The following is a 25,212-nucleotide window of genomic DNA, read 5'->3' as shown; positions in this document are numbered from 1 at the left end:
CAACCTGACTACATCTAGAACTAAAACCCCAAAATGGAGGGCAGGCATGGGAGAGATTTTTGCTTAATTTGGAGTAGGAAGATCCACTTCTAGTCTGGATCTTAAGGTGGGAAGACACACTTTTAATCCAGATCTTTTCTGGGCCACAACTTCTGCTGGAAGCCTATTTAGGGATGTGGAAGAAGGAAGCTTTAGGTCTTTGCCTGCTTGCCCTCAACTTGCTAGCAAGTCCATTCCTTCACTGGCATTAGAGCCTTCTCTGGGATTCCAGTATATACTGAAGACCAGCTGAGACATCCGGCCTTGTAGACTGAGCATCTACTGCATTCTTGGACTTTCTGTTCATAGCCTACCATTGTATGAACTGAATCACAACCTATAAATCATTTTAATTAATCCTATATATCTATATCTGTGTATGAACATATTTACATGAGTATGTACATGTATACATATATATATATACATATATGTATGTATACATGGGAGTAATTAAAATTATATATTTATCACAAACACCTTCAGGCATACACATAAAGTAAATTTTTTTAGATTTACTTATTTTATGTATATGAGTATACTATAGCTGTCTTCAGATATACCTGAAGAGGGCATCAGGCATTGGATCCCACTACAGATGGCTGTGAGCCACCATGTGGTTGCTGAGAATTGAACTCAGGACCTCTGGAAGAGCAGTCAGTGCTCTTAACTGCTGAGCCATCTCTACAGCCCAAAAATAAGTCTTTTAAAAAGACTTTTCAGTTTTTGTATTTTATGCATATGGGTATTTTCTTTGCATGTGTGCACATCGGAAGAAGGCATCGGTTACCATTGGACTTGAATTAAGAGACTGGTTGTGAGCCGCTATGTGAGTACTGGCAATTAAACTCGGGACCTTGGCAAGAACAGCCAGTGTTCTCAATCGATTAGGCATCACTCCAGCCCCTAAAATAAATCTTTTAAAATAACAAAACATGTCTGGAATGGGTTCCTCTTCTTGAGCTTCCTGGCCACCTCAGGGCTAGGACGGCCCAGAACGTGCCACCGTACAGGCCCCGCCCACAACTCGAACCAATCTCGAGGACCACGCCCACATCCCAGAGCCCTTCCTTGCGACCGCGGAAGTGCCTTTTGTGCAGCGCCGCCTCTCTCCTTCGCTCAACCTCTAACTTCCGCTTCCGGTGCGGGTCGTGAGCGCGCGCGAGCGCAGCAGTGGGAGGCGGCGACCAGCCGGTGAGTGCAGGCGTCCTACCTCGACCTCCTGACTTCCGAGCGGTGGCAGTCGGGCCTCATCCCTGCCCGAGGCGTTCCGGGGATTGCCGTGGGTGTCGGCCGGGCCCTGAGGGCGGCCCCGCCTGCTTCCGTCCTGACAGGCCTCAGGCTGCGCCCCTCGCCCCTCCTCAGGCCCGAGTCCGGGCTTTGGGGTTCGGCCCGGACCCCGGTACCCCAGCTCCGCCCCTGCCTCTCACCCATCGCTTCGGCTCAGGGCCTCAGCCTCTCTTTTTAGCCTGCACGCCTGGCCCGCTTCACATCCGACCTTTAGATCTCAGCTGCCTGACCATCTTCATCCTCTGTCCTCGCTATTCACCTGACTCACCCCCCTCCCCAAGCAGCATGCCCCTGCTGTCCTGTTGCTTCTCTCTACTAACCTATCTTATAGCACTGCTCCACCCCGCCAACCCCCGCACCATGCATGGTTCCTGCAGAGGGATCTTTGGGGTTCTTGTGAGCCCAGCCCTGGCAGCTAAGGATCGGTTTTAGGCACTCCTTTTATTCCAAAAATTCCATTATTTTTTTTCCAGACAGCATCTCTCTATGAGGTCCTGACTAGCGTGGAATTTAGTACACAGACCAGGCTGGCTCCAAACTCAAGACATCTGCTTATCTCTGTCTTTCCACTGCTGAGATTAAAGACATGCACCATCACTCCCAGCCATTTAAAAAAAAAATTAAAGCAGGCTCTCCATATTTAGGCTACACTGGACGGTGTAACCAAGGCTGGCTTTGAACTCAAGACAATTCTGCATCAGCCTTCCAAAGACCGCCCACTCCATAGTCTTTCATAAGGACTTTGGTGCACAGAATCTAAGATGATTTCTTTCCCAGGAGGAGGTTTTACCTAGGTCCCCGAGAGCTTTCTCATAGATCTCGAGCTACTGCCACAGGACTGTTAACGAATCCTCTTGTGCGCTCAGCCTCCAGGTCTGCAGCAAGGCTTCTCTCTCCTGAAGCCTGGGGTTTAGCATCTGGATCAACATCAACTCTTTAGAGGACTGTAAGTCTTTACCATCCCTTTGATATGTCTGGTGCCCTCCTCTCTCAGGTAGAGAAGCCTCAGCACGATGTGGCACGAGGCTCGGAAGCATGAGCGGAAACTTCGAGGCATGATGGTGGACTACAAGAAGAGGGCAGAGCGGCGTCGGGAATACTATGAGAAGATTGTGAGTGAGCAGGCTTCAGCATGGGGTGGGCGGGGTCCCGAGGGAAGGGTCCTGGGCTTGGAAGTGTGTCAAGGCAAGAGCTCTTTTTCCTCAGAATCCTAGTTGTACCCCTCCCCGCCTTTTCTACTGTGACTATTTTCTGTGGTGTTGGAGATAGAAGTCTGGGCCCTGCACAAGTCTTCTACCACCTGAGCTGCCCTTACCCCGTCTCTTGGAGACAATCCTGGTAGGTAACCCAGGCTGTCCTCAGACTCATAGTCTTCTTGCCTGTGTCTCCCGAGTGCTGTGTTTACAGTCCTGTGCTGTTGCCATACTCAGCGATAGTCATTTCTTCAGCGTAGTGGTTGGAGTGAACTTGAGGGCCTCTGTTTGCATCTGCCTAGTATGTCTGGTGCAGCCCCGGTGCATTGGTGTCAAAGACGAAAGACTCTGTGGCTCTCTGAACATTCCAGGAGTAAGACCTCTGGAACATTCTCTGCTCCTCCATCAATGCGTTCCAGTGCCCAGAGCAGCTCAGCCATCCTTGAGGCTTGGCTTGGCATCTAGCAGCAGTGCCATCAAGATTCATTTGACTTTGTCCCCTCTCTTCATTGCTTTTGGAGGAAAATAAATAAAAAGACAAAGCAGACTCCATGCTTTGGCTGAAAAGTCCTTGAGGCCCCTGCATGGCTTTCTGGGACACCTTTGCTGGTCTTTTCCATATCTGCCATCATAGATACAGCTTTGGTCTGTGATGCCTTACCTTGTCTTGACTGGCTTGGTTTTGGGACTGTCCCACAGTGTGAAGTGACAATTGCTTACCTGGCTCAGTTCTTTTAGATTCTTGTAGACATCCTATTAACTACAGTTGCTGCCCAGCCTCTCTGTTCCCTTTGCCTTCAGTCTTGTCTCCAGAAGCCCATTCAGCAGACTAGAGAGGTCTTCGTGAGGGTAAAACTGGTCCCATTTCTCTCGTTCCGAATCCTATGGCTTGTGGGTGTCTTTGGGAGAAAGCCAGTTTCTTTACTGTAGCTTTCAGGGCTGTACGTAGTTTGGATATTCTCTATGAGGTGCTGAAATTGGAAGCCAGGAAAGGGCTTATGTCAGGCAAATGCTCTACCACTGAGCCACACTCAGCCCCTCACTGGGGGATTCTAGGCAGGGGTTGGGAGTAGGGGGGTGCTTTACCATTGAGCCATACCCGTAGGCCCCTGCCGTTCTGGTAGGTTCTAGGCAAGTAGTTTGCCACTGAGCCACTTGACCCTTAATTTGATTTTTTTTTATTTTCTATTTTATGTATATGAGTACACTATCACTGCCTTTAGATAGAACAGAACAGAGCATCAGATCCCATTACAGATGGTTGTGAGCCACCATGTGGTTGCTGAGAATTGAACTCAGGACCTCTGGAAGAGCAGTCGGTGCTCTTAACCCCTGAGCCATCTCTCCAGCCCCCCTTAGTTTGATTTTTACCTCTCCTCCAGATTCATGCCGTTCTCCTCTCTGCCTGGCTCCCTTGTTCAAGTTGTCCAGATCTGCTGGCTCTCTCTATGTTGCCTAATGTTTCCTTCTGCATGCAGAATGTTACACTGTGTGGAATTGATTTGGCTGCAGCAGAGGAATGAAACATGAGCAATTGGTTTTAACACTGACAGACTTTTGTCTCCTATCTTCAAAGAAGTTTTGTCCTGAGGTCTGAGACCTCTGGAGGCTCTGGCTCTTCTGCCTTGTTCTACCCAGCAGAGAGGAAATGAGAGAAGGGGGGCAGGAGCTCTTAGGCTCCTTGGTGAGAGACTTTCTGGGTGTTTTCCCATGACCCCTTGTCTGGATAACCTGATCGTCCCACAGGCCCATTCAGCCTCAAGGAAGTTGGCACATGGATTCCCTTCCTGGGGGGCTCGGCCATGTGTGTGAGGGGAGCACTGAATCGGGATGTAGAGGTGGGCGGGCCGTCTGCCAGTGGAAAGCAACTGGGTGCAGCTTCCTCACAGGCTGACTGGGGGTGGATGTGTAGACCAGTGTGTGCTTGCCTGTTGGGTGTTCTGTGGGTTCTCCTTGGGGCGACTTGAGTGAGGCACAGCAACACACCAGAGAGGACTCCTTGAAGGTCGAGCCTCGTGACTTCTGAGTGTATTTGGAGTTACATACAGAGCAAGGAGGACTCAGCCATGCACATCACCGGAAAGTCTACCCCAGCATGGGAGAGCTCCGAGCCACAGCTACAAGTGGCTCTACCAGTGTTCCCTGTCTGTGGCCCTTGTCAACGACTGTGTCTCTGTGGCAGCAGCTTGGTGAACGTGTCCAGCTAGTAGTAAACTTCAGAGCCACTTACGTGGCATTCATTTCCTGAACCAGGAAGGAATGTCTGAACAGGGAGGGGACAGCCACACTGCTCGTGTGTAACTGAGGCTCCCGAAGGGTTAACTTGCAGGGCCGGGATGTGGCTCAGTGGTGAGCGCTTGCCTAGCCAGCGCCATCCTAGACACACAAAGAAAGGAGAAATAGCAGACTCAACAGCCCCTGTGATTGCTGGGTAGAATGGAGTTTGGGTTCAGACCAGTGGGTGAATGATACGGAGGGGAGCTTCCCGAGCTTTTGTTCAGGGCATTGATGAGGAACAGTCTTCACTGGGTGACAGGAAGAGCTTGACAACAAGTGTCTGTGAGGCTCTTTGTGATGTGAACCATACAAGCAACCAGTGTCCAGGGCAGGACGGGAATGTGATCGGCATCCAGATGTGCGGAGCGGAGCGGAGCTTTGGGAGATGGCCAGGCCACTACCTATGGCTGCTGGGGTGGTGTAGGGGGTGCGGGGGTGAGGAAAGCCAGGCTGGGATGCGGCTGCCTGCAAGCTTGTCTGTGAGCAGCTAGATTTGCATCCCTGATCATTCCTGGTGGCTGCTTTTCTTCGAGTTTTATGACTTTTCTCATTGTCCCAGTTCTTGTCAATATTTTTCCTTTTGAGATTGGATTTTGCGAAGTCATACGGGCTGGCCTAGAATTCACTGCGTAGAATTCAGGTCACAGGCTACCCCTCCAACTCACATTCCTCCTGCCTCAGCCTCCTTGATGCTGGGATTACAAGTGTGTGCCCCCGTGCCTCTTCTCTAATTTGGATAAAGAAGTGCAACCTACAGAACCTGATGGGTACGCTCTTAATTCTTGCATTAAAGGGAGGCAGAGGCAGGCGTGTTTCTGAGTTTGAGGCCAGCCTGATCTCGATAGCAAGTTTCAGGCCACACGGGGCTACATAGTGAGACTGTCTCAAAGGAAAAAAGAAAAAGAAGTACAATCCCCTGTTGATGCACAGGTGGGAAATGTGTCTCCTGGAAGGCCCAGCAGGCCCTCTGCCGGGCCAGGCATTCCCCTGAGCTCCTCATGCCAGCCCTTCCCTGTAAATAAGGTCATCACTGTGGAGTGTAGGGCTGTCCTCTATGTTGAACTGTGAGCCTTAGAGGTGGAGCTTGAGCTGTTGGGACTGGGCATCTGCTAAAGCGTTAAAGGAGGCAGTGAATGACAGGGAACACGCCCACATGGACTCCTGCCCTGTCTGAGCCCAGAGCGAGCACAGCCTGGTGGGTTCCAGTGGATTCAGTTGATCTGTTTGCCTGCGGTGCTGGGGGTGGAGCCTAGAGACTAGCCATGCCAGGTCTGTGCTGCGCTCAGCCTGGATTTAGCATCTCAGGAAGATCCTTTGCGGTATGGCTCACAGAGCCAGAGTTGGGAGAAACTGACTGTGTGGGTGAGTGAATAAAGAAGCTGTGGGCTGGGAGATAGCTCAGTGGTTAAAGCACTTGCTACAGCAACATGAGGAGGGCCAGTTCACATGGTGGCCTTTCTGTCGTTCAACCTTGGGAAGGCAGAGATGGTTCCCCAGATGGAGCTGGCTAGCCAGAGCAGCCCTATCAGCCAGCTCCGCATTTAAGTGAGTGAGAGGCCATGGCGTAGTGAGAAGGTGGGAGGGTGAAGGATGATCCCTGACATGCGCCCCAGGCCTCCCCACACATGTGCACCTACAGGTGCCCACACACATGCAAGCATGCACACACATGGAAGTGGAGAAAGGAAGGTGACTATGTACATACACTGAAAGGCTATTTACCTCACATCCAATGTGGAGCACAAGCCAGGGACACACTGGAGGCAGAGGCAGCTGGAGCTCTGTGAGTTCAGTAAGTTACATGGTGAGACCCTGTCCCAAACAAATCAAACAAACAACCCCAAAACCAGAAGGACAGTATGGCTGGTTTCTGCACGCCAGGTGATGCAAACACAGAGTGGTAGTTGTGGGCTAGGTGAGGTGGTCTTCAATGCGTGGAGTTTCCACTTTGCAAGAAGAGGCCATTGTAGAGAAGGGAAGCATGGTTCACACGGAGAGGTGCGTGTTAGCTGATACACTGCACTCAAGCAGTTAAGGCCTGGGCTGGGGCATCTGTCAGAGGGAGAGCATTTGCCTAGTATGGGCGAGGCTCTGGGTTTAATCCCCAGTGCAGTGAGGGAGTTAAAAAGAAAGTAGTTGAGCATAGGTTCTACGCTTGGTACGTTTTACCACAGTAACAATTATCCTAAAATTGGAAAAAATAAGCAAAAGGTAGAAAGGAGTTAGGCCTGTCTGCGGCTGGATTACTTCTGCTTGATGCTAGTGTGATGGATTCCAAATGCAGCCTGTGGCTCTGCCTCAGTTTCCTCGTGGGAAATGGGTGTCTTAGGGCTGCAGGGATTGAGCTGGGGAAGTTCTCACAAACAGTGCTGTTTGAGAGCCTGGCTGTTAGGGCTCCTTGGCTTTTCCACAGTGTCACACCCCCAAGCATGCCCTGTCTCTCCCCCCCCCCCCCCCCCCCCCCGGGCACTTTACTTGGGCTCTGTGGCTGTCACTTTTGAGATGCAGATCCCTCCAGGGGCTCTCACACACTTGCCAGACTCCATACTGCACGTGGCAGTCCCTAGAGTCTTGGCCTCAGACTAGCTGGAGGCCCTGTGGCCTGAGGAGCTGAAGAAGGCAGGCAGATGTGGCAGCCCCAGGACTTGATTTCACAGCCACCCAGCTGCACCCTGTCAACTTTTTCACTGTGAACTCAGAGTCTCGACAGCCCAGTAACCGGCAGAGTCATAGGAGCAGGGTACCAGCTGTGGTCACTGTGGGTCTTTGCACAGCACCTGCATCTACTTCCTGTGCAAGGGGGGTGGGGAGGGAGGAGGTTGGGGACAGACAATGACATGGAGCTGGGGTGTCAAGTATGAGCACCTTGGCCACTGGGAGGCTGTGGCTTCTAAGAGCTGAGTCTTCTGTCAGAGAGGATTCTTTTCTCCTCCTGCCTGATTTACAGGCCTTGAGAGCCCTTTGGGGACTAGGCCCTGGGGACAGGTATAGCAGTGAGCAAAACAGATCCCTATCCCCTGGGAGGGACATTCTGCTTCATGTTCTTGTGGGAGGTAGGTGGTGACGAAGTTAGCTGAGCTGGAATAGCAGGTGCCGGTCACTGCCCTGAAGAAACTTGAGGACCCAAGGCACTCATGTAGGGTAGCTTGGGGAGGCTCTAGGTGATGTGGGGTGAGGGAGAAAGTAGCCCTACTAAGAGGGAACAACAGCGAAGAGGCCCATAAGCCTGGACCAGAAGAGCGGAGGAAAGGCAGGGAGACACCCAGAGGGTACTGGGAAGAGGAGGGTCATGGCTTTGAGGGACAGGGAAAGCATTGCAGAGAGCAGAGTAGCCACTTGCTCCAGGGGGAAGATGGCCAGTGGACAGCAGGAGCCAAGCAGAGGATGTGCTGAGACTCTGGCAGAACTGTGGGAGCCAGCTCGGCATTGGTGGAGTAGCATAGGAGCCCTCCTGTGGCCCTCCTGGTCGTGTGATGTTACCCAGTGACTGCCAGGCCAGGGCAGTTGTGCTTTCCCCACCATGGTTTATTGTTCCCATGATGCTTTTGTGGTGATGTGGCTTATGGATTTGTAACCCATCTCCCAGCCCCAGGATCAGGATCAGGATGACAGACTAGGTAGGCTCCCACTTAGGTGTCCTTTTTTGGGCTGGTTTTGTTTTGTTTTATTTTTTTTTTTTTTAAAGATTTATTTATTATATATGAGTACACTGTAGCTGTCTTCAGACACCCCAGAAGAGGGCATCAGATCTCATTACAGATGGTTGTGGGCTACCAAGTGGTTGCTGGGATTTGAACTCAGGACCTCTGGAAGAGCAGTCAGTGCTCTTAACTGCTGAGCCATCTCTCCAGCCCTTGTTTTATTTTTTAATTTATTTTGTCAAAGACAGGAGGTGGAGGTGCTCACCTTTAATCCTGGCACTCAAGAGGCAGAGGCAGGTGCATCTCGTCAAGCCAGACTGGTCTACAGAGTGAGTTCCAGGACAGCCGAGGCTACACAGAGAAACCTTGTCTTGAAAGCAAAAAAAAAAGGGGGGGGGGCAGGAAAAATTGCTCAGTGGTTAGGAGCACTGACTGCTCTTCCAGAGGTCCCGAGTTCAATTCCCAGCAACCACATGGTGGCTCACAACCATCTGTACTGGGATCTGATACCCTTTTCTGTGTTTGAAGGCAGCTACAGTGCACTCATATACATAAAATAAATTTAAAGTCAAAACAAAATATGTTGAAATAAAAGAAAAATAATTTGTGTGTGCGTTATATACAGGCTTCTATTCTAGTATGTTAGCTTCTATTCAAGTATGTTAGCACTGGTAGAGTCTACCGGCCGATGTTGGGGATCCCATAGATGCTCCTTCATCATGCTTTTGACAGGATTTCTCCCCAACCCTGGCCAGTAAACAGCCAGGATCCCCCCTTCTCTGCCTGCCCAGTGACGGGGTTACAGGCACCCACTGACATGGTTGGCTTTTTGCACTGCTGTGCTCTGTGTAAGCAGCTTTCTTAGCTGTAAGTGCTGTACCACAGTTTACTCATTAGAAGTTCATGGTTCATTGCTGCGCTGTGGCCTTGAGGTAGGATGTTTGCCTCGCATGCTCAAGGCCCAGGGTTCAGTCCCCTACACTGCAGTGTTGCCTGCACCTCACAAATGCTCGTGAGCCCTCACTTCTGTCCCCTCTCACCCTCAGTTCTGGGGAGCTTCTCAGTGTGTCTCTCCACTTGATGCAGTGTTTGGGCTTTCCTCTGGCCCTGTGTGTTCAAGGCTGTGTTGTAGTGGATAGCATGTTGGTCCCCTTTATGGCTGAGTAATGCCCCGCTTTATACAGGTAGTCTGCTGGGTTGTTAGCACTTTCTGGCTCCCGTGAGCAGTGCTGGCGTGAGTGTTAGCATGTGTAAGACCTGTACCTAGAGGTGGAGTTGCTGGATCGTGTGATGATAATTTTTTGTTGAACTTTGTATTCATTGTAGTTTTTTTTTGCAGTGCTGTGGGTGGAGTTAGGGCCTCCTGTGTGTCAGGCAGTAGCACTGTCAGTCCAGCACAGTCTCAGCCTGGGTTACCTTGTGTGGGACTGAGTTTCCTGGTGCCTTGCTTGTGCTCTTGTCAGTGTCACTGTCCTACTGCAGATGCATCACTGCCCTTGCCCATGTGATGGTGCTGCCTCAGAGGCTGCACCAGGCCCAGGGCTCGCACTGTGCTCCAAATGGATGACTTGGGATGGGAGCAAAGAGGTGGGGTAACACTTGACAGTGTGTGTCTGTAGCTCAGGTAGGCTTTTAATTTGTAATCCTCTTGCCTTAGTTCCGGGATAGATAGGCCTTGCTGGCAGTTCGCCTCAGCTAGAGCAGAGTTCAGCACCCCTGGCCACGCCTGGAAGGATACTGTTCCCTGTCCCTCAGGGTGGTTAGGCTGTTGGTGCTGTGCATGTTGGCTCACCTGTGAGGTGTGGCCCAGAGACTTGACCCAGAGGCCAGGTGACACTAGGTCTACTCAGGGAGGCATGGTGGGCCTTGGTGACCTCTGACCTGTTCATCTCTGCAGAAGAAAGACCCCGCCCAGTTCCTGCAGGTACATGGCCGAGCCTGCAAGGTTCACCTGGATTCTGCAGTTGCCCTGGCTGCTGAGAGCCCTGTGAACATGTAAGATGGGGGTAGGGTGGAGAGGTGGGGGTGGAGAGGTGGATGGTGTCAGAAGGGACTTGGGGGTACTCTTGAGTCTGCAGTAGAGGCTCGGATAAGGTCAGACTTGTGTTATCAGACCAGTTGACTATCAGAGAAGTTGTATAGATGCTCACAATAGGGAAGGCATTAGGGCTGATTGAAGCTCCCAGGTGGCAGAGGGCAGGTTGCCAGAGGGGCCTGGTTCAGGGTGACTGTGCCTCCTTTAGTGGTTTAAGTTTTTTAAGTTCCTTGCTGTTTCCTGGCACTGAGAAGTGAGGTCCTAGCTTATGGACTGGCAGGTGGGTGACTTGTTGGGCCCCAAACCCCAGATGTAGATTTGGGTGGACGTCAGAGGAGCTTGAAGCGGTGGGGACTGGGTGCTTGGACTCAGTTCTGCCTCTCTGACTGTGCCCTCCCACCTCAGGATGCCCTGGCAGGGAGACACCAACAACATGATCGACCGCTTTGATGTCCGTGCACATCTAGACCACATCCCTGACTATACGCCCCCACTGCTCACTACCATGTAAGTGTCCTGCAAGACTGGGCTGCCTCAGCATACCCTTCCCCCTGACTGAACCTTTGTCCACTCCCTCCCTTAGCCAGAAGCCTAACCACCACCACCACCACTTTTTCTGAGGCCTGGGGCTTTGGTTCTCACCTTCTCTTTAACCCACTCCTCCCTAAAGCTCCCCAGAACAGGAGTCAGACGAGCGGAAGTGTAACTACGAGCGCTACCGAGGCCTGGTGCAGAACGACTTCGCCGGCAGTGAGTGGCGGGGCGGGGCGTGGGGCATGGGGGCCTGAGGCTGGACCACCTAGACAAGGCTCACCCAGGTACTTGCTGCTGGTCACCTTTGGTTCTGTCCTAGTGTGTGTACCCTCCCCCCTTTTGGGTCTGCGTCCATGAATCTGGCACAGGGTCTCTGTGGAGTTAAGAGACTGGAGGTCTCTGCCCAGGCCACATCTATCCCTTCCCTCTGATTCTATACAGAGCTCTTTTCCTAAAAAAGGAGGGAGGCAGGCACCAGCTTCATGGGAGAGGGGAAGAAGCTCTTCCTTGTTATGGGCAGAGCCCCGAACATGCCAAATCTGGCCTTTACTGTTCGCTTTTGTGAATGAGAGTCAATGGTCCAGGAGGCAAGGACTTTCCTCTGGGCTTCCCTGGGAGGGTGGATCCTCTGAGCAGGCTTCTCTGTCAGGTCATCAGGGCACACCTGCATGTGGCTGGGATGTGGCTCAGTGGTGGAGCACTTGGGTGTGTGAGGCTCTGGGTACCAGCTCAGGGACTGGCTCAGAATTCTCTCATGGAAGAAAATGTGCCTGCCTTGAAAGCCTGACAGCCTGAGTTTGCTCAGGAGACCCCAGCCCTGACCTCTACACACATGCCTCATTACCTGTGCACATGGCATGCATGAGCAGATGGAGACTGGTTCCGTGCCCAGCACTGCAGACAAAGCAGATAGCACCGGGTGACCCTGCATGGCTTCCGGCAGGAGAGGACTCAGTAGTCCCCCCCTCTTGTGTTCTGTGCACACAGATGCTAGGAAAGTGCTCGCCTAGCGAGCTGCACCGTTAGACCTGGGATATTCTTCTTACTCTTTGTATGTTTGAGACATGGTCTTACTCTAGCCCGAGCCGGCCTAAAGCTCACGGTCCCCTGCCCCACCCTCCCCAGTGCTGCAGCTGGTCCCCAGGCAAGGACCGCTATGTCTAGTTTGATGGCTCCATTTTAGACAGAACTTGTGGGTGTCTGTCTGGATATGACATCTTCCCTGCCTCTGCCTAAGCATGGAGAGCTCACTGGTGGGCGCCCTGGGCCAGGGTCATCCACACAAACCTCTTCCCGGCCGGTCTCACTCCTCCCTGTGGAGTGTTAGATGGGTCCATGGGTCTGCAAGCCTTGCTTCTGGCTGACACAGGTGGCCCTGCATGTGGGCTTCCTAGTCCCAGACTTCTGTATTTCTAAGATGCTTCTATGTGCTTAAAATCAGAGGTTGCCACCTCCTAGCAGGCAGTGCAGCCTTAGAGTCAAGAAGTTTGTCGTTTGTCACCATGGTGCTGTTATTTTTTTTTTTTTAAAGATTTATTCATTTATTTTATATAAGTACACTGTAGCTGTCTTCAGACACACCAGAAGAGGGCTTCGGATCTCTTTACAGATGGTTGTGAGCCACCATGTGGTTGCTGGGAATTGAACTCATGACCTCTGGAAGAGCAGTCGGGTGCTCTTAACCGCTGAGCCATCTCTCCAGCCCTATTTTTTTTTTTTTAAGATTTATTTACTTATCATATATAAGTACACTGTAGATGTCTTCAGCACACCAGAAGAGGGCATCAGATCTCATTACAGATGGTTGTGAGCCACCATGTGGTTGCTGGGAATTGAGCTCAGGACCTCTGGAAGAGCAGTCGGGTGCTCTTAACTGCTGAGCCATCTCTCCAGCCCTGGTGCTGTCGTTTTTGCCCTTAGTCCAGGCCACATGGTTCCTTGCAGCTGGAGCCTGGGCTTCTCTTAGTCCTTCAGTCACTCCTACAAGCAGTGTGTTCTGTGCTGCTGTGGGGACGGGGCCCCAGGGAGAGCCACTGAACAAACCTAGGTGGTCTAAGGGATGCTTCGCCAAGTGTTCCTGAAGGGAAGACAGACAGCAGGGCCGATGTGTGCTTTCTGCTAGCCCAGGGAAAGTAGATTCTAGCTCCTAAAATTAGGTAAACAGAGGTCCTGGAGAACAGTGTTGAAGACAGGCCAGCGAGCACTGGGAGAGGGCAGTAGGGCCTTCTGCTAGGATATGCAGACTAGGCAGGAGTCTCCTAGTCCCAAGGAGGGGCCATGCTTTGTCACCTAGCACAGACCCTGATGCCCAGACAGAAGAGCTGAAGCACTCAGACTGCCACAGTGGCCCAGCACCAGAGCTGCCCTAGACACTGAAGCAGGAAGGCCTCAGGTTCAGGGCTTGCCTGAGAGCCTGAACAACTTGGAGACCCTGTCTCAAAAAGAAGGCTGGGGATGGAGTTCCATGGTAGAGGACTTGTTCGGCCTAGGTTTACTCTTTTTTTTTTTTTTTTTTTTTTTTTCCCCGGAGCTGGGGACCGAACCCTGGGCCTTGCGCTTCCTAGGCAAGCACTCTACCACTGAGCTAAATCCCCAACCCCCTAGGTTTACTCTTATGCTCCTCACTTGTTCCCTTTAAAGAGGAAGGGGAGCTTAGCTGAAGGGAAGGGAAAGGACTCACATGAGCCCCAGTCCAGAGCTGAAGGGAGACTGGCTGCCTCAGTACCCTGGGAAGGAAGTTCTGAAGTGGATGCTGGGGGTGTAGGAGAACAGGATCATCAGACACTCCATTAATAGAAGCCAACCCACGGGAGCACACGGGAGCACACGGCAGCCAGTGATGCCCAACACTTATAGGCCTTTATGGTTCTGGAGGCCAGAGAGGCTCCATGACAGTGGTAGGGGCCCTTAGGTCCAAAGTACTTACTCTCTGTCAGGGATCCCATTTTATAGAAGAGGGAGCTGAGACACAAGGGTCAAGGGTTAACTTAACGAGCCAGGTCACAGTGTGAGTGGGTCATCTGGCTGATGTTATATACTGTGGTCACTTGGGTCCTAGACAGAAGAGTGATTTGAGATAGGTGACCCTGCCTTGGTTGTCCCCCTCCCACTCCCTCCTGTGTCTTTGTGTCCCACTGCACTCACATGTGCCTGGCTGGGCTGACCTGTGTGTGCCTCTCCTTGCCCAGTCTCTGAGGAACAGTGCTTGTATCAGATCTATATTGATGAGCTGTATGGAGGCCTGCAGAGACCCAGCGAGGATGAGAAGAAGAAGTAAGTCAGGGTCTGGCCTGATGGGGTGGGCAGGGACCGGCCTCCCTACCCCTTCATGTCAGCCAGCACTTGATGGGTGCTGCCTTCATATATGTGGAGAGGGGGAGGCAGTGACAGTAGACAGGCTCCACCCAGGTTTGTCGCTCCTGCCTTGCAGAATGGGAGGTATAAGTCCTGGGGTGGGCTGAGGAAAGGCCGCCCTCAGAGTCAGCTTTAAGTCAGGAGCTGCGAGGAACGTGGCTGATGGGGAGTCATAAAGTTCTGGTGCCAGCATGTAGCGAGTTTGCAACCCACAGGGACCTGGTGGCATCAGTGCTGCCAGCCATCTCTAAAGCCAGCCTGGCTGGGTGCTCCGACCTGGGAGCAGCCACATACAGGATCTGTTTCTTGACGCTCAGCCGTGGCTCGGGATAAGGGTGCTGGGATGAGGCAGGGTATAGTAACAGTTGAAGTTGGCAGTGGTCTCTGGCTGGCCTCTGAGGGCAGAGCTGAGGTACACTGTGTCCAAGATGACTCTGGGGTCCGCTTGTATCCTGACAGGGGAGGCCAATGTGGGCAAGTTTGGACGGTCCAGGACAGTGCCTGAGGCAGGAGAGAAAGGTGGACAAGGAGGACTTCTTGGAAGAGGAGGCCCTGTACCAGGACAGGGATGGGAAGGACCAGGCCATAGTGGGGTGGACTGGAGTGGAAGAGCTCAGGTGGATGTGTGTAACACTGTGGGGCTCACCTGTGGCCCTGTTCCTCCTGGGTACCCCTGGCTCATGGCTCTTTTCCCAGGCTGGCAGAGAAGAAGGCTTCCATCGGCTACACCTATGAAGATAGTACTGTGGCTGAGGTAGAAAAGGTGGCCGAGAAGCCAGAGGAGGAAGAGTCACCAGCAGAGGAGGAGAGCAACTCGGATGAAGATGAGGTCATCCCCGACATCGGTGGGGTCCCCTCTCTGCCCTCCCCACCTGCAGTCCCTGGGCATCGGTTTTGTGTCTCGTCCCTCACCCTCTGTGGGGTACCCGTGCTTACAAGCCCTTCCCCCGCCCCATCCCCCGCCCCCAGCTACAGGGCCTCAGCCTCTTGCTACTTCCAGCTTTCCCTGTCCCCTATCCCCTGTGTGCCCCTTCCCCCAAAGCCCCGCCCCATTTCTGGGCATTGATCTAGAAGATTCTCCCACCTAGGAGCCAGCCCCTCTTCTTCTCCTTGGGCTGACCTTGCTATGCCCTGGGAAAGCAGCCTTCCCTAGTCCTAGAGCTTATCCTCCAGCCCCTTATCCTCCAGCCTCTGTCACTCACACTCCACTGTCATCTCCTTCCACCACCCCCACCACCACCCCCACCACCACCCCCATGGGCTTGCCCAGCAAGAAGACTGCCCCCTCTATCCTACTCTTTCTGATGCACATTCGGACTTAGCCCCAGGCAGAACCAAACTTCTCATCTGTCCTTCTTTCCTTCCCTCTATGTCCTTCCTGCCCTCCTTCCACATGGGTTCTGCTGCCCCACCCCACCTCCATGTCTTTCCACCTCCCATCCTCTTGTCTTTCCTGCACTCCATCACAGACTCATCCATCCACCCCACTGGTCCCTGCTGTGCTGTGCTATGCTGTGCTGCACTGCCCAAGCCCCAGCTTGGGCCTCAGAGCTGGGCCAACACAGATGCTTCCTCCCTGAAGGGGCTTCATCTGGCAGACCTGCCCCGACTTGGGGTGCTCCCCCCCTTCTCCTGGGCCTTGGGTCCCTGACAGCCTTTCTCTTGGTGCAGACGTGGAGGTGGATGTGGATGAGCTGAACCAGGAGCAGGTGGCTGATCTCAATAAGCAGGCCACAACCTACGGCATGGCTGACGGGGACTTCGTCAGGTGAGAGTGCTGGCTGCCATGTCATACTCTGGCCCTGCCCTGGCTTCTGCATCACATGCCTGCTGCCAACAGCTGTTCTCAGCCTGTGAGCTATGAACTTGAGGCCCCACACTCTGCAGAAACAGATCTGGTCATACAATGTGACCTGGAAGCTATGAGCTCCTTGGGGACAGCACCCTCTAGTGGTCAGCCGTATGCATCGGTCATATGATAATGAGCTGGCCTCTGCCACTGCCTGTACGGTCATGCCACACCAATCACTTTCTTTACATCAGTGGCACCAACAGACCAGAGACAGTTTTTGTCTGAAACTAGGGATCAGTCCCGGTCCCTGCCCTAGTCAACCTAGAACCCTCTAGCACAGTGGCTCTTCCCAACCTGCAGTCCTGTAATGCAGTTCCTCATGTTGTAGTGACTCCAACCATAACATTTTCATTGCTTCTTCATAACTAATTTTTCTGGCACTATGAATTGTACATATCTTTGGACATACGGGTTCCCCACAGGGCAGGACCACAGGTTGAGAACCACTGCTCTAGTGCTTTTGCCTTTAAGGGAGTAAAAGTGTTTGTTGCTGCCACCACCACCCAGACACACACACACACACACACACACACACACACACACACACACACACACACTGGTGCATTGCCCATGGACGTGCAGGTACCAGAGGAGGACATCAGGTCTACTGGTCTGTCAGCGTACACCCCTGAGTCACCTCCAGATAACACCTGTCACTGAACTGGAGCCATGCTGTTGGCAGGCTGCGGCCACCATCCCAGCTCTGCCTTTCACAGTTTCAGGCATAGAGTTTTCTTCTGCATTCTCCCTTTTGTTTGGTTCTGGGTTTTTATGTGTAGGGGTGTTTTGACTGTTTTGACTATAAATCGTTCTGTGCATCATGTGCAGACCAGAAGAGGGCACTATGTCCCCTGGAGCTGGAGTAACAGGCAGTTGTGAGCTATCAGATGTGGGTGCTTAGAACTGAACTCAAGTTCTGTGGAGGAACAATAGATACTAACCTCTGAGCCATCTCTTCAGCCCCGAGTGCCAGCACAGAGGGGTCCTAAAGAGGGTGCCTCACAACCAAGTCCAGGGCATATGGCACCCTCTAATGACCTCCAGGAGCACCAGGCACACATGTGACAGACAAACATATGCACAGGCAAAGCACATGGAAAACACATCTAAAACCAGCTTTTTTAGGTGCTCAATGAGTGTCGAACATATCAGAGAAATTAGATGTAGTAGCGCACACCTGTGATTCTGCAGTCCAGGGCTGAGGCAGAAGGTCATGAGTTCAAAGCTAGCCTGACAGAACAAGACCCTGTCATAGGGAAGGGCAGGAAAGGATGGGGCAGTGCGTGCCTACACGTTTCTTGGCTACTAGGACTACATATTGAATTCAAGACCAGCTAGCCTGTAACAGCAAAGCCCTGACTTGGACAAAGGACAGGGCTATCCAAGAATCATGGCGTGACATCAGGTCCCTGCTGTCTTTGCCGCCTTTACCAGGGCTCTACCCACTCTGGGACCCATGCCCTTCATGCTAATTCTGACTTCCTTCGCAGGATGCTACGGAAAGACAAGGAGGAGGCAGAGGCCATCAAACATGCCAAGGCCCTGGAGGAGGAGAAAGCCATGTACTCGGTGAGGTCTGGGTAGGGTTGGGGGGGGGGTTGTAAAAGTGTATCTCCAGGGAGGGCACACCCCTTACTGTCATGGCACTCCCCACCTAGGGCCGTCGTTCACGGCGACAGCGAAGAGAGTTCCGGGAGAAGCGGCTGAGGGGCCGTAAGATTAGCCCTCCCAGGTAGGATTTCTCCCCTGGGCAACCCTCCTCAACTGCCAGGGGCTCAAAAGTGGAGCCTGGCCTCGACTTCAGCAAAACTGTGATGATGCACATGGTTGACAGCCAATAGAGCTAGGAGTAGCCTGGGAGGCCACCTGCCCCACCTTCCAGTCACCACCCTGCTGGACTGGGGACTCTTGGGGAGTGGAACAGGAGGCTGCTGGGGGTGGCTGGGGGAATTGTGGCCAGAACCTATGACCACCTGTGCTGGTCAGTGTCATGTCTACAGGGTCTAGACAAGTGACTCCATTCTAGCTATAGTTTTCTTCCACTGGGAAGTAGAGAGGCCTAGGCAGTCTTGAGAGAGGATTGGGTAGAGCAGATGAGGCTAGTGAAGACTCTGGGCCCGGGAGCCCAGGCATATGCCTGGTGAAGGGTCGGGAGTGATGGTGGTGTGCAGTGAGGGTAGCTGCAGGCCACAGGCCTGAGCTGGGACCTTGGCTCCTCACTAGGGATGGTGCCACCCTAGGAAGTCACTTGCCCTCACAGGGACTGTTTCTCCCGTATGAAGAGTGAATCCTCAGATTTGGGATAAGTCACTGAGTTAGGTTGGTCACTGTTTTCACGACAGCATTGATCTGGGACTGGTCATCATGGCTTCCAGTGCGGCATTGGAAGGCCAGGCAGGGCCAGGGCTGTCTGTTCTGGTTGCTGTTGCTCAGAGTCTCGTGCTGTAATAAGGAGACAGCTGTGTGGTCCCCATAATGAGATGGGGTGCACAATCTGCAGCACTGGAGTTCAGGGAGGGATAGGGCCAGCTTCACACCAGTCAGCCTGGTCCCAGCTCTCCTGTCCTTCCCTGTTCTCTCCGTAGTTATGCCCGCCGAGACAGCCCCACCTATGACCCCTATAAGCGGTAAGTGTCAGTGCCCTGGAAGACGCTGTCATTGATACTGACCTTTTGGCCATGCCTGTGGCAGATGGCATCCTGTGGTCTGTGGGTGGGGGTTGGGTCTTCATCAGTGTTTTTAAAATTCAGAATCTCTATTTTCTTCCAATGTTAACGTACAGACTTGTGATACAATCAAATATGACATAAAAGGACATGAATATTGGGTGTCTTTAACACAAGATTCCTAGAATTAGAAAGGCCAGGCACTGACAGGCTCCAGGGTGCAGTCCCGGGGTGTTGGGTTGTAGAGGGCAGTCCAGTCTAACTTCCCTCTCTCTTTCCTAAGGCCAGGGGGTGGGGCCTGGTGGGCCAGGGACCTTTTGTTGGCCTGCTTTTCCCTAAAGGGAAAACACTGGGTCCTGGGTCCGTATTTTATGGGATGGAATTAGTTGAGTTCCTCTCTAGGTTGACAGGAAGACCTCACTGTGTTTTGCTTCTGTTCTAGGACTGGAACCCAGGGTCTCTTGCATAGGCAAAGCCTTCTTTGCATTACACCTAGTCTTTCGTTTTTTAACTAGCACAGAAAGCCAGCCTTTTTTTTTTTTTTTTTCTTCTTTTGTTTGTTTTGGGTTTTGTGGTTGTTGCTTATTGAGACATTGAGACAAGGACTCTTATGTAGCCCTGGTTGTCCTGGAACTCTCTATGCTGGCCTCAAACTGAGATCTGCCGGCCTTAGCCTTCTCACTGCTGGGATTAAGGGTGTGTGCCACTACCCCTCCCTTCAAACCCCCCACCCCCCATTTTCTGAAAAATTACATTTATCAGTCTGGGTCGGGGTGGTGCACATGTGCCACAGGGCTGAAAATAAAAGGACAGCTTAGAGTCAGCTCTCGTTCTACCGTTTAGATTCTGGGATTGACCTGAGGTTTTCAGGCTTGGAGGCAAAAGCCTTACCTGCTGAGCCATCCCACCAGTCACAGACTTATTTAGTAAAAAAAATAAAATAAAAATTATATATATATATATATATATATATATACACACACACACACACACACACATATATATATATTTATATTTTGAGACAAGGACTTTCTATGTAGCTCTTGACCTCGCAATGTATGTATACCATACACACACACACACACACACACACACACACACACACACACACACATATATATATTTATATTTTGAGACAAGGACTTTCTATGTAGCTCTTGACCTCGCAATGTATGTATACCAGGCTAGACTTGAATTCATACATCCCACTAGGGCTCTGGTACAGCTGGGGCTCTGAATGCTGCCTCTCTTTTGCCCGCCCTCTGGCTGCAGGTCACCTTCGGAATCCAGTTCCGAGTCCCGCTCCCGCTCTCGCTCCCCGAGCCCAGGCCGCGAGGAAAAAATCACTTTTATCACGAGTTTTGGAGGCAGCGACGAGGAGGCAGCTGCAGCAGCTGCTGCAGCCGCCGCATCCGGGGCTGCCCCAGGGAAGCCCCCCGCGCCTCCCCAACCGGGTGGCCCCGCTCCAGGCCGTAATGCCAGCGCCCGGTCGGTAACGCTCGTGCCTGCCCTAGCTGACCGCCGGGTGGAGGGACGGGCCCCCTAGGACGTTGTCGTTGACAAACCCCGTCCTCCCGCAGCCGCCGCTCCTCTTCGTCCTCCGCCTCCAGGACCTCCAGTTCCCGATCCAGTTCGCGCTCCAGCTCGCGCTCCCGCCGTGGCTATTACCGTTCTGGCCGCCACGCGCGCTCTCGCTCCCGCTCCTGGTCCCGCTCGCGCTCCCGTTCCCGGCGCTATTCCCGCTCCCGCAGCCGTGGACGACGGCACTCAGACGGTGGTTCCCGCGACGGACACCGCTACTCACGCTCGCCAGCCCGGCGCAGCGGGTACGCGCCCCGCCGAAGGAGCAGGTCTGTGATAGCGACGGGGCAGGAGCGGGTACTGGGGAGGCGGGCTGTGGACAGACCAGGCCAGCCCTCTTCTCTTGGGAAGCACGTGATTGGAAGAAGGACGGGGTGGGTACCCAAAGTATGGGGCGGGGCATGGAGGTATCTCCTTGGCTTTTGCTTGAACTTCCCGGTCTACAGGACCTGGGAACCTCGTGGGCAGGGCAACATCCTTTGAAGAAGAGGGAGGGTTCCCAGGGGACAGAGGAGCGTGGGCTGTAGCTGTTTTTAAGTTTGGTTGGGGAAAGCAGCAGTGGGGAGTTTGTATAGGGCCAGGCTTAGTGACACAGCTGGAATTTCTTTGTAGAACAGACACAGCTATGGGGCCATCAGTCATTAATGGCTAGGCGAGCCGTCATTTTTCTGTTGCTCTCAGGAGGCTGAACATGCATGTTACCAGACTGAGTATGCACTCAGAACTGAAGACGAGTACTAATCAGCCTAGGGAGATTCATTAATTATGTGCTTGGAAAATGGCTTCTGGGTCTTTCCTGTAGCATGACCACAGGGGAACGGCGGCAGGGGTGGGGTGGGGTAGGGCAATCACAAATTGAATGCCAGCCTGGGGTGACTACTTTCTTGAGAATACTACTAGTGCTCCTAGAAGGGAAACCCTGGGCTGTGCAACTGATGCAGAACCTGTAGATTGGTGTGGAGCAAAGTGGATTTGGAAATTGGGGTGACTCCCTGTAGGTCCCTGGAGCCTCACAGCCCTCCTCCTCCTGTTACACCTAGGAGCCGCTCCCGTTCAGGTGACCGCTATAAGCGGGGTGCCCGGGGCCCCAGGCACCACAGCAGCAGTCATAGCCGCAGCAGCTGGTCCCTCAGCCCTTCCCGAAGCCGCAGTCTGACCCGGAGTGGAAGCCGAAGCCAGAGCCGGAGCAGAAGCCGCAGCCAGAGCCACAGCCAGAGCCAGAGTCACTCGCCATCGCCCCCAAGGGAGAAGCTGACCAGGCCAGCAGCATCCCCTGCTGTGGGCGAGAAGCTGAAAAAGTGAGTTAGGGGCCTGGCTGGTGCTGAGGGACCCCCCCTCAGTTTATTTTGAAGGGAATGTAGCAGTATCCTGGCAATTCTGGGAGGTGTGTGCACTGCAGGGCGGGGTCAGGGCCATCATGGCCTTGGCTTGAGTAGGCTGTCAGGGATGTGGTCCTGCCTAGGTTATAAGGGTTAGAACATATCCTGAGGAGTCTGGAGCTCATGGCTGATGCCAGTCCTGAGGCTTATGGTAAAAGTGGCATTGCCATTTTCTCTCAAAACCCAGGACCGAACCTGCCGCTGGTAAAGAGACAGGAGCTGCCAAAGTCAGTAAGAATTTGGAACTCGCCCGTCTAATTCCCGTCAGCAGCAGTGTCCAGAGCTGGGCCTGGTGGGCCTGCAGGGGGCCCAGGGGGAGGGGAGAGCCAGCCCAGGGACTGGGGAAGGGCTACCCAGGCAAACTAAGTCCCCTCCCTGCCTCCCATGGGGCTCCAGCTGACCCCTAAGTCCAGACTCTTGGCTGAGGTGGGCTGGGCGAGCTCTGGGCACCCACGCCTGTCCCGCCCCTTCTCCCGCAGCCCAAGCTGACCCCACAGGAGAGGCTGAAGCTGCGGATGCAGAAGGCTCTGAACCGCCAGTGTAAGTCCTGCCTTCAGTCCAGCTGGGGCTGTGGGAAGAGTGGGCTGACCTCTCTTGAGCCTGCCTGAGCAGGTCCAGTTGGTGTGGGGACTGTGAGCCCAGCCCTCAGCCTCACACCCTTTCTCCCTCCATCCACAGTCAAGGCGGATAAGAAGGCAGCTCAGGAGAAGATGATCCAGCAGGAGCACGAGCGGCAGGTCAGGCTGTGCTCGGATGGGCAGGGCATGCAGGTAGAGTGGGGGGCCGGACCACCCCTCATAGCTGTTTCTGCTGCAGGAACGCGAGGATGAACTGCGAGCCATGGCCCGAAAGATCCGAATGAAGTAAGGCTCCGACCTGTGGTCCACCCAGCCTCCTGTAGTTGGAGCCACCTTGGTCCTTTCACTGGTTCTGAAGCCCAACTACTGCTGTCCTCTTCCCCTGGCAGCCTGCCTGCCTGCCTGCCCGCCCTCCACATGCCCCAGGCCTTTACCTCCTGACCTCCCCATACCTGGCAACTGTCCTTTGGTGTCTGATGCCTAACAATTGGTGACGTGAAGCTGCCTGTGGCCAGTCTTGTGGCCCAAGAGCTTTTTCTTCTTCTCTTCTTTCCCTTCCTCCACTCTGTGTTGGGCCAGTCAGAGCCTGGGCCCACAGGCTTGGGATTTAGTTTCAGCTGTCTTAAGTCTGATCAGGTGGCTCTGGGGTGGGTACCTATCATCTTGGAGCCTCAAGTGGGCCATCCCCTCAGTGCCCACCAAACTAAGCGCTAGGATGACTACCTGAGGGTCTCTGTCAGAGCCTGGGCTGTTACACTGTGTATTGGCAAAGAGGGGAGCCAGTCAGGGATGGGGGCCTGCTCCTGACAGTTCTTTCTGCTTTGTGTCAAAGTAGAGGAACAAACATTTTGCTTTCTTGAGCTCAGTTGTCTTCCTCTGGAACAGTTATGGGGATGGCTCCTATCTCTGTGGTAAGCCATGCCACCAACTGCTGTGGCACAGCCTGCTGCCCAGTGCCCAGGCCAGCTCCTGCTTGGTCATTTCTTTACAATATACATAATTTACATTTTTGTTTTTCTTTTGTGAGATAAGTGTTTCACAGTGTAGGTCTAGGTAGCCTGTAACTCACTCTGTAGCCCAGATTAGCTATGAATCTGTAGCAATCCTGCTTTGTCTTCCTAAGTGCTGGGATTACAGGCATGGAAGGCCGTGTTTATCTTGGTGTGAGAGGGAGAAGGGTGGAGAGAGAGAGAGAGAGAGCGTGAGTGCACATATCAGCCAGCCAGTGCACATGCATGTGCGTGGAGGCCAGGGGATAACTTGTGAATTGATAGCAGAACTCTCCAGCGTTGGACCTGGGGATGGAACTCGGGTTGTCATGCTTATGGCACAGTGTTTACTCTGAGCTGTCCTGTCACATGTGTGTGGCATGCTCATTGAGTGTCAGACACTGCTGTGGGGTAGAGCAAGAGCACAGGCATGGTATTTTCATGCCTGTACAATTCCACCAGATGATGATGAGTTCAAGACCAGTCCTAGCTGCGCTCACTACCTTCTCAAAGACAGAGCCCTAGAAGAGTCATTGGGGACTTTGCTCTGCTCTTTGGTCATGTTGGCTTCTGGCTCTTTCAGCCACTTTACCTCACCACCTGTCTGCATCAGCCATGTCCAAGCCTCACTTTAGGAATACGGTCCTTCTCACAGACCCCCTGGGAGAACAGGGCATAGACAAGGCTGCCAGGGTTCCCAGTCCTGCCTGTGGGGAGACAGTTGGCCAGCCCTCTACTGTGCTAGGCTTGGCTTTTCTGGTCTAGGTGGAGGTGTACAGCCCAGCAGGTGCTCACCCCTCCCTGTTGGTTGCCTCCCCTCTCCCCTTGCAGGGAGCGAGAGCGACGAGAGAAGGAGAGAGAAGAATGGGAGCGCCAGTACAGCCGCCAGAGCCGCTCACCCTCCCCACGCTACAGTGAGTGTTCCCCCCCACCCTTCCTGCAGTACCAGGGTAGGAGACCACTAGCAAGCAGCTCACCCCTGTGGTCCCAGCACTGAAGAGGTAGAGGCCAGCCTGGGTTACATGGAGAAATCCCCGCTTCAAATAAAAAGTTCACTTCCCCACCCCCCCAGTAAGACACCAGCACTGAGGTAGGAGGATGGCTAGATTTGGTATTTGGGAGCAACCTAGATTACAGAAAGACTCCACGGTACTATTTTCAAGTCTTTAACAGCCAGGTATTGTGGCACATCTCTAGGAAGGTACAAAGGCAGAGACAGGAAGCTCTCAGAGTTTGAGGCTAGTTAGGTCTACAATAGTAAGACCCTGGTCTCAAAACAAACAAAAAAACCAGTAAGACACTGCTTGAAGCATACAGACTGCATCTGTCCCTTTAGTGCTAAGAATGTGGGGGGGAGGGGCTTGATCCTGGCACAGAGATGTTTTGGCAAGGGTGAGGATGGCCCGTGGAGACTGGCTGGCATCACATCACCCTCCTTTTCTTTTCAGGTCGAGAGTACAGTTCTTCCCGCAGGTGAGGCTGATAGCCCAACCACCAAGGGTGACCCTCCAGCTCTTCTAGAAGTGCCCCGCGTCCCTCCTTTTGATACCCCCTCATTTGGTGGGGCTGTACCTGTTCCCTACGGAAGGCACTCCTCCCTCTGCACTGTCTCCAGGCCTGTTGGTGCATGTGTGGGTGCGAGGGAGGCTCCCAGCATCCCACCCTCATAGTCTTCCCCTTCTCTGCAGGCGTTCGAGGTCCAGGTCCCGAAGCCCCCATTACAGACATTAGGCAGAAGAAGAGTTGGGGGCTGTTATGCTGCTGGGTTTCTGTAGTGAAATAAAAGCTAACATTATTTAATGGA

General features: G+C 53.2%; 1 protein-coding gene across 10 annotated transcripts; it reads left to right on the top strand.

Annotated features, from left to right (window-relative positions):
• The first annotated feature begins 1,174 nt into the window (after nucleotides 1-1,174).
• Nucleotides 1,175-25,212, top strand: Clasrp (CLK4-associating serine/arginine rich protein). Of its 10 annotated transcripts, none has more exons than XR_015636812.1 (21): nucleotides 1,175-1,233; nucleotides 2,324-2,441; nucleotides 10,338-10,435; nucleotides 10,881-10,982; nucleotides 11,146-11,225; nucleotides 14,198-14,282; nucleotides 15,060-15,208; nucleotides 16,035-16,131; nucleotides 17,706-17,784; nucleotides 17,874-17,947; nucleotides 18,801-18,842; nucleotides 20,154-20,369; nucleotides 20,462-20,731; nucleotides 21,503-21,760; nucleotides 22,029-22,072; nucleotides 22,321-22,381; nucleotides 22,520-22,578; nucleotides 22,658-22,704; nucleotides 24,240-24,322; nucleotides 24,857-24,881; nucleotides 25,097-25,212. XR_015636812.1 is itself a non-coding variant. In XM_087584334.1 (21 exons), exons 2-21 carry the CDS (start codon nucleotides 2,343-2,345, stop codon nucleotides 25,137-25,139), a joined length of 2,031 nt encoding a protein of 676 aa, XP_087440460.1. In that variant the 5' UTR covers nucleotides 1,175-1,233; nucleotides 2,324-2,342; the 3' UTR covers nucleotides 25,140-25,212. The 10 variants fall into 10 exon arrangements, 7 of the variants coding, with proteins under 7 accessions (XP_087440460.1, XP_087440474.1, XP_087440467.1 ...); XM_087584334.1 differs by having other exon boundaries at nucleotides 22,029-22,068; nucleotides 22,658-22,706; nucleotides 24,218-24,322; XM_087584348.1 differs by having other exon boundaries at nucleotides 1,175-1,441; nucleotides 22,029-22,068.

The sequence above is a fragment of the Rattus norvegicus genome, chromosome 1 (genome assembly GCF_021556685.1).
Source record: "Rattus norvegicus strain SHRSP/BbbUtx chromosome 1, alternate assembly SHRSP_T2T, whole genome shotgun sequence".
Classification (NCBI taxonomy): Eukaryota; Metazoa; Chordata; class Mammalia; order Rodentia; family Muridae; genus Rattus; species Rattus norvegicus.
The sequence above is the reverse complement of the archived record's forward strand: the minus strand, read 5'-3'. Positions and strand labels throughout refer to the sequence as shown.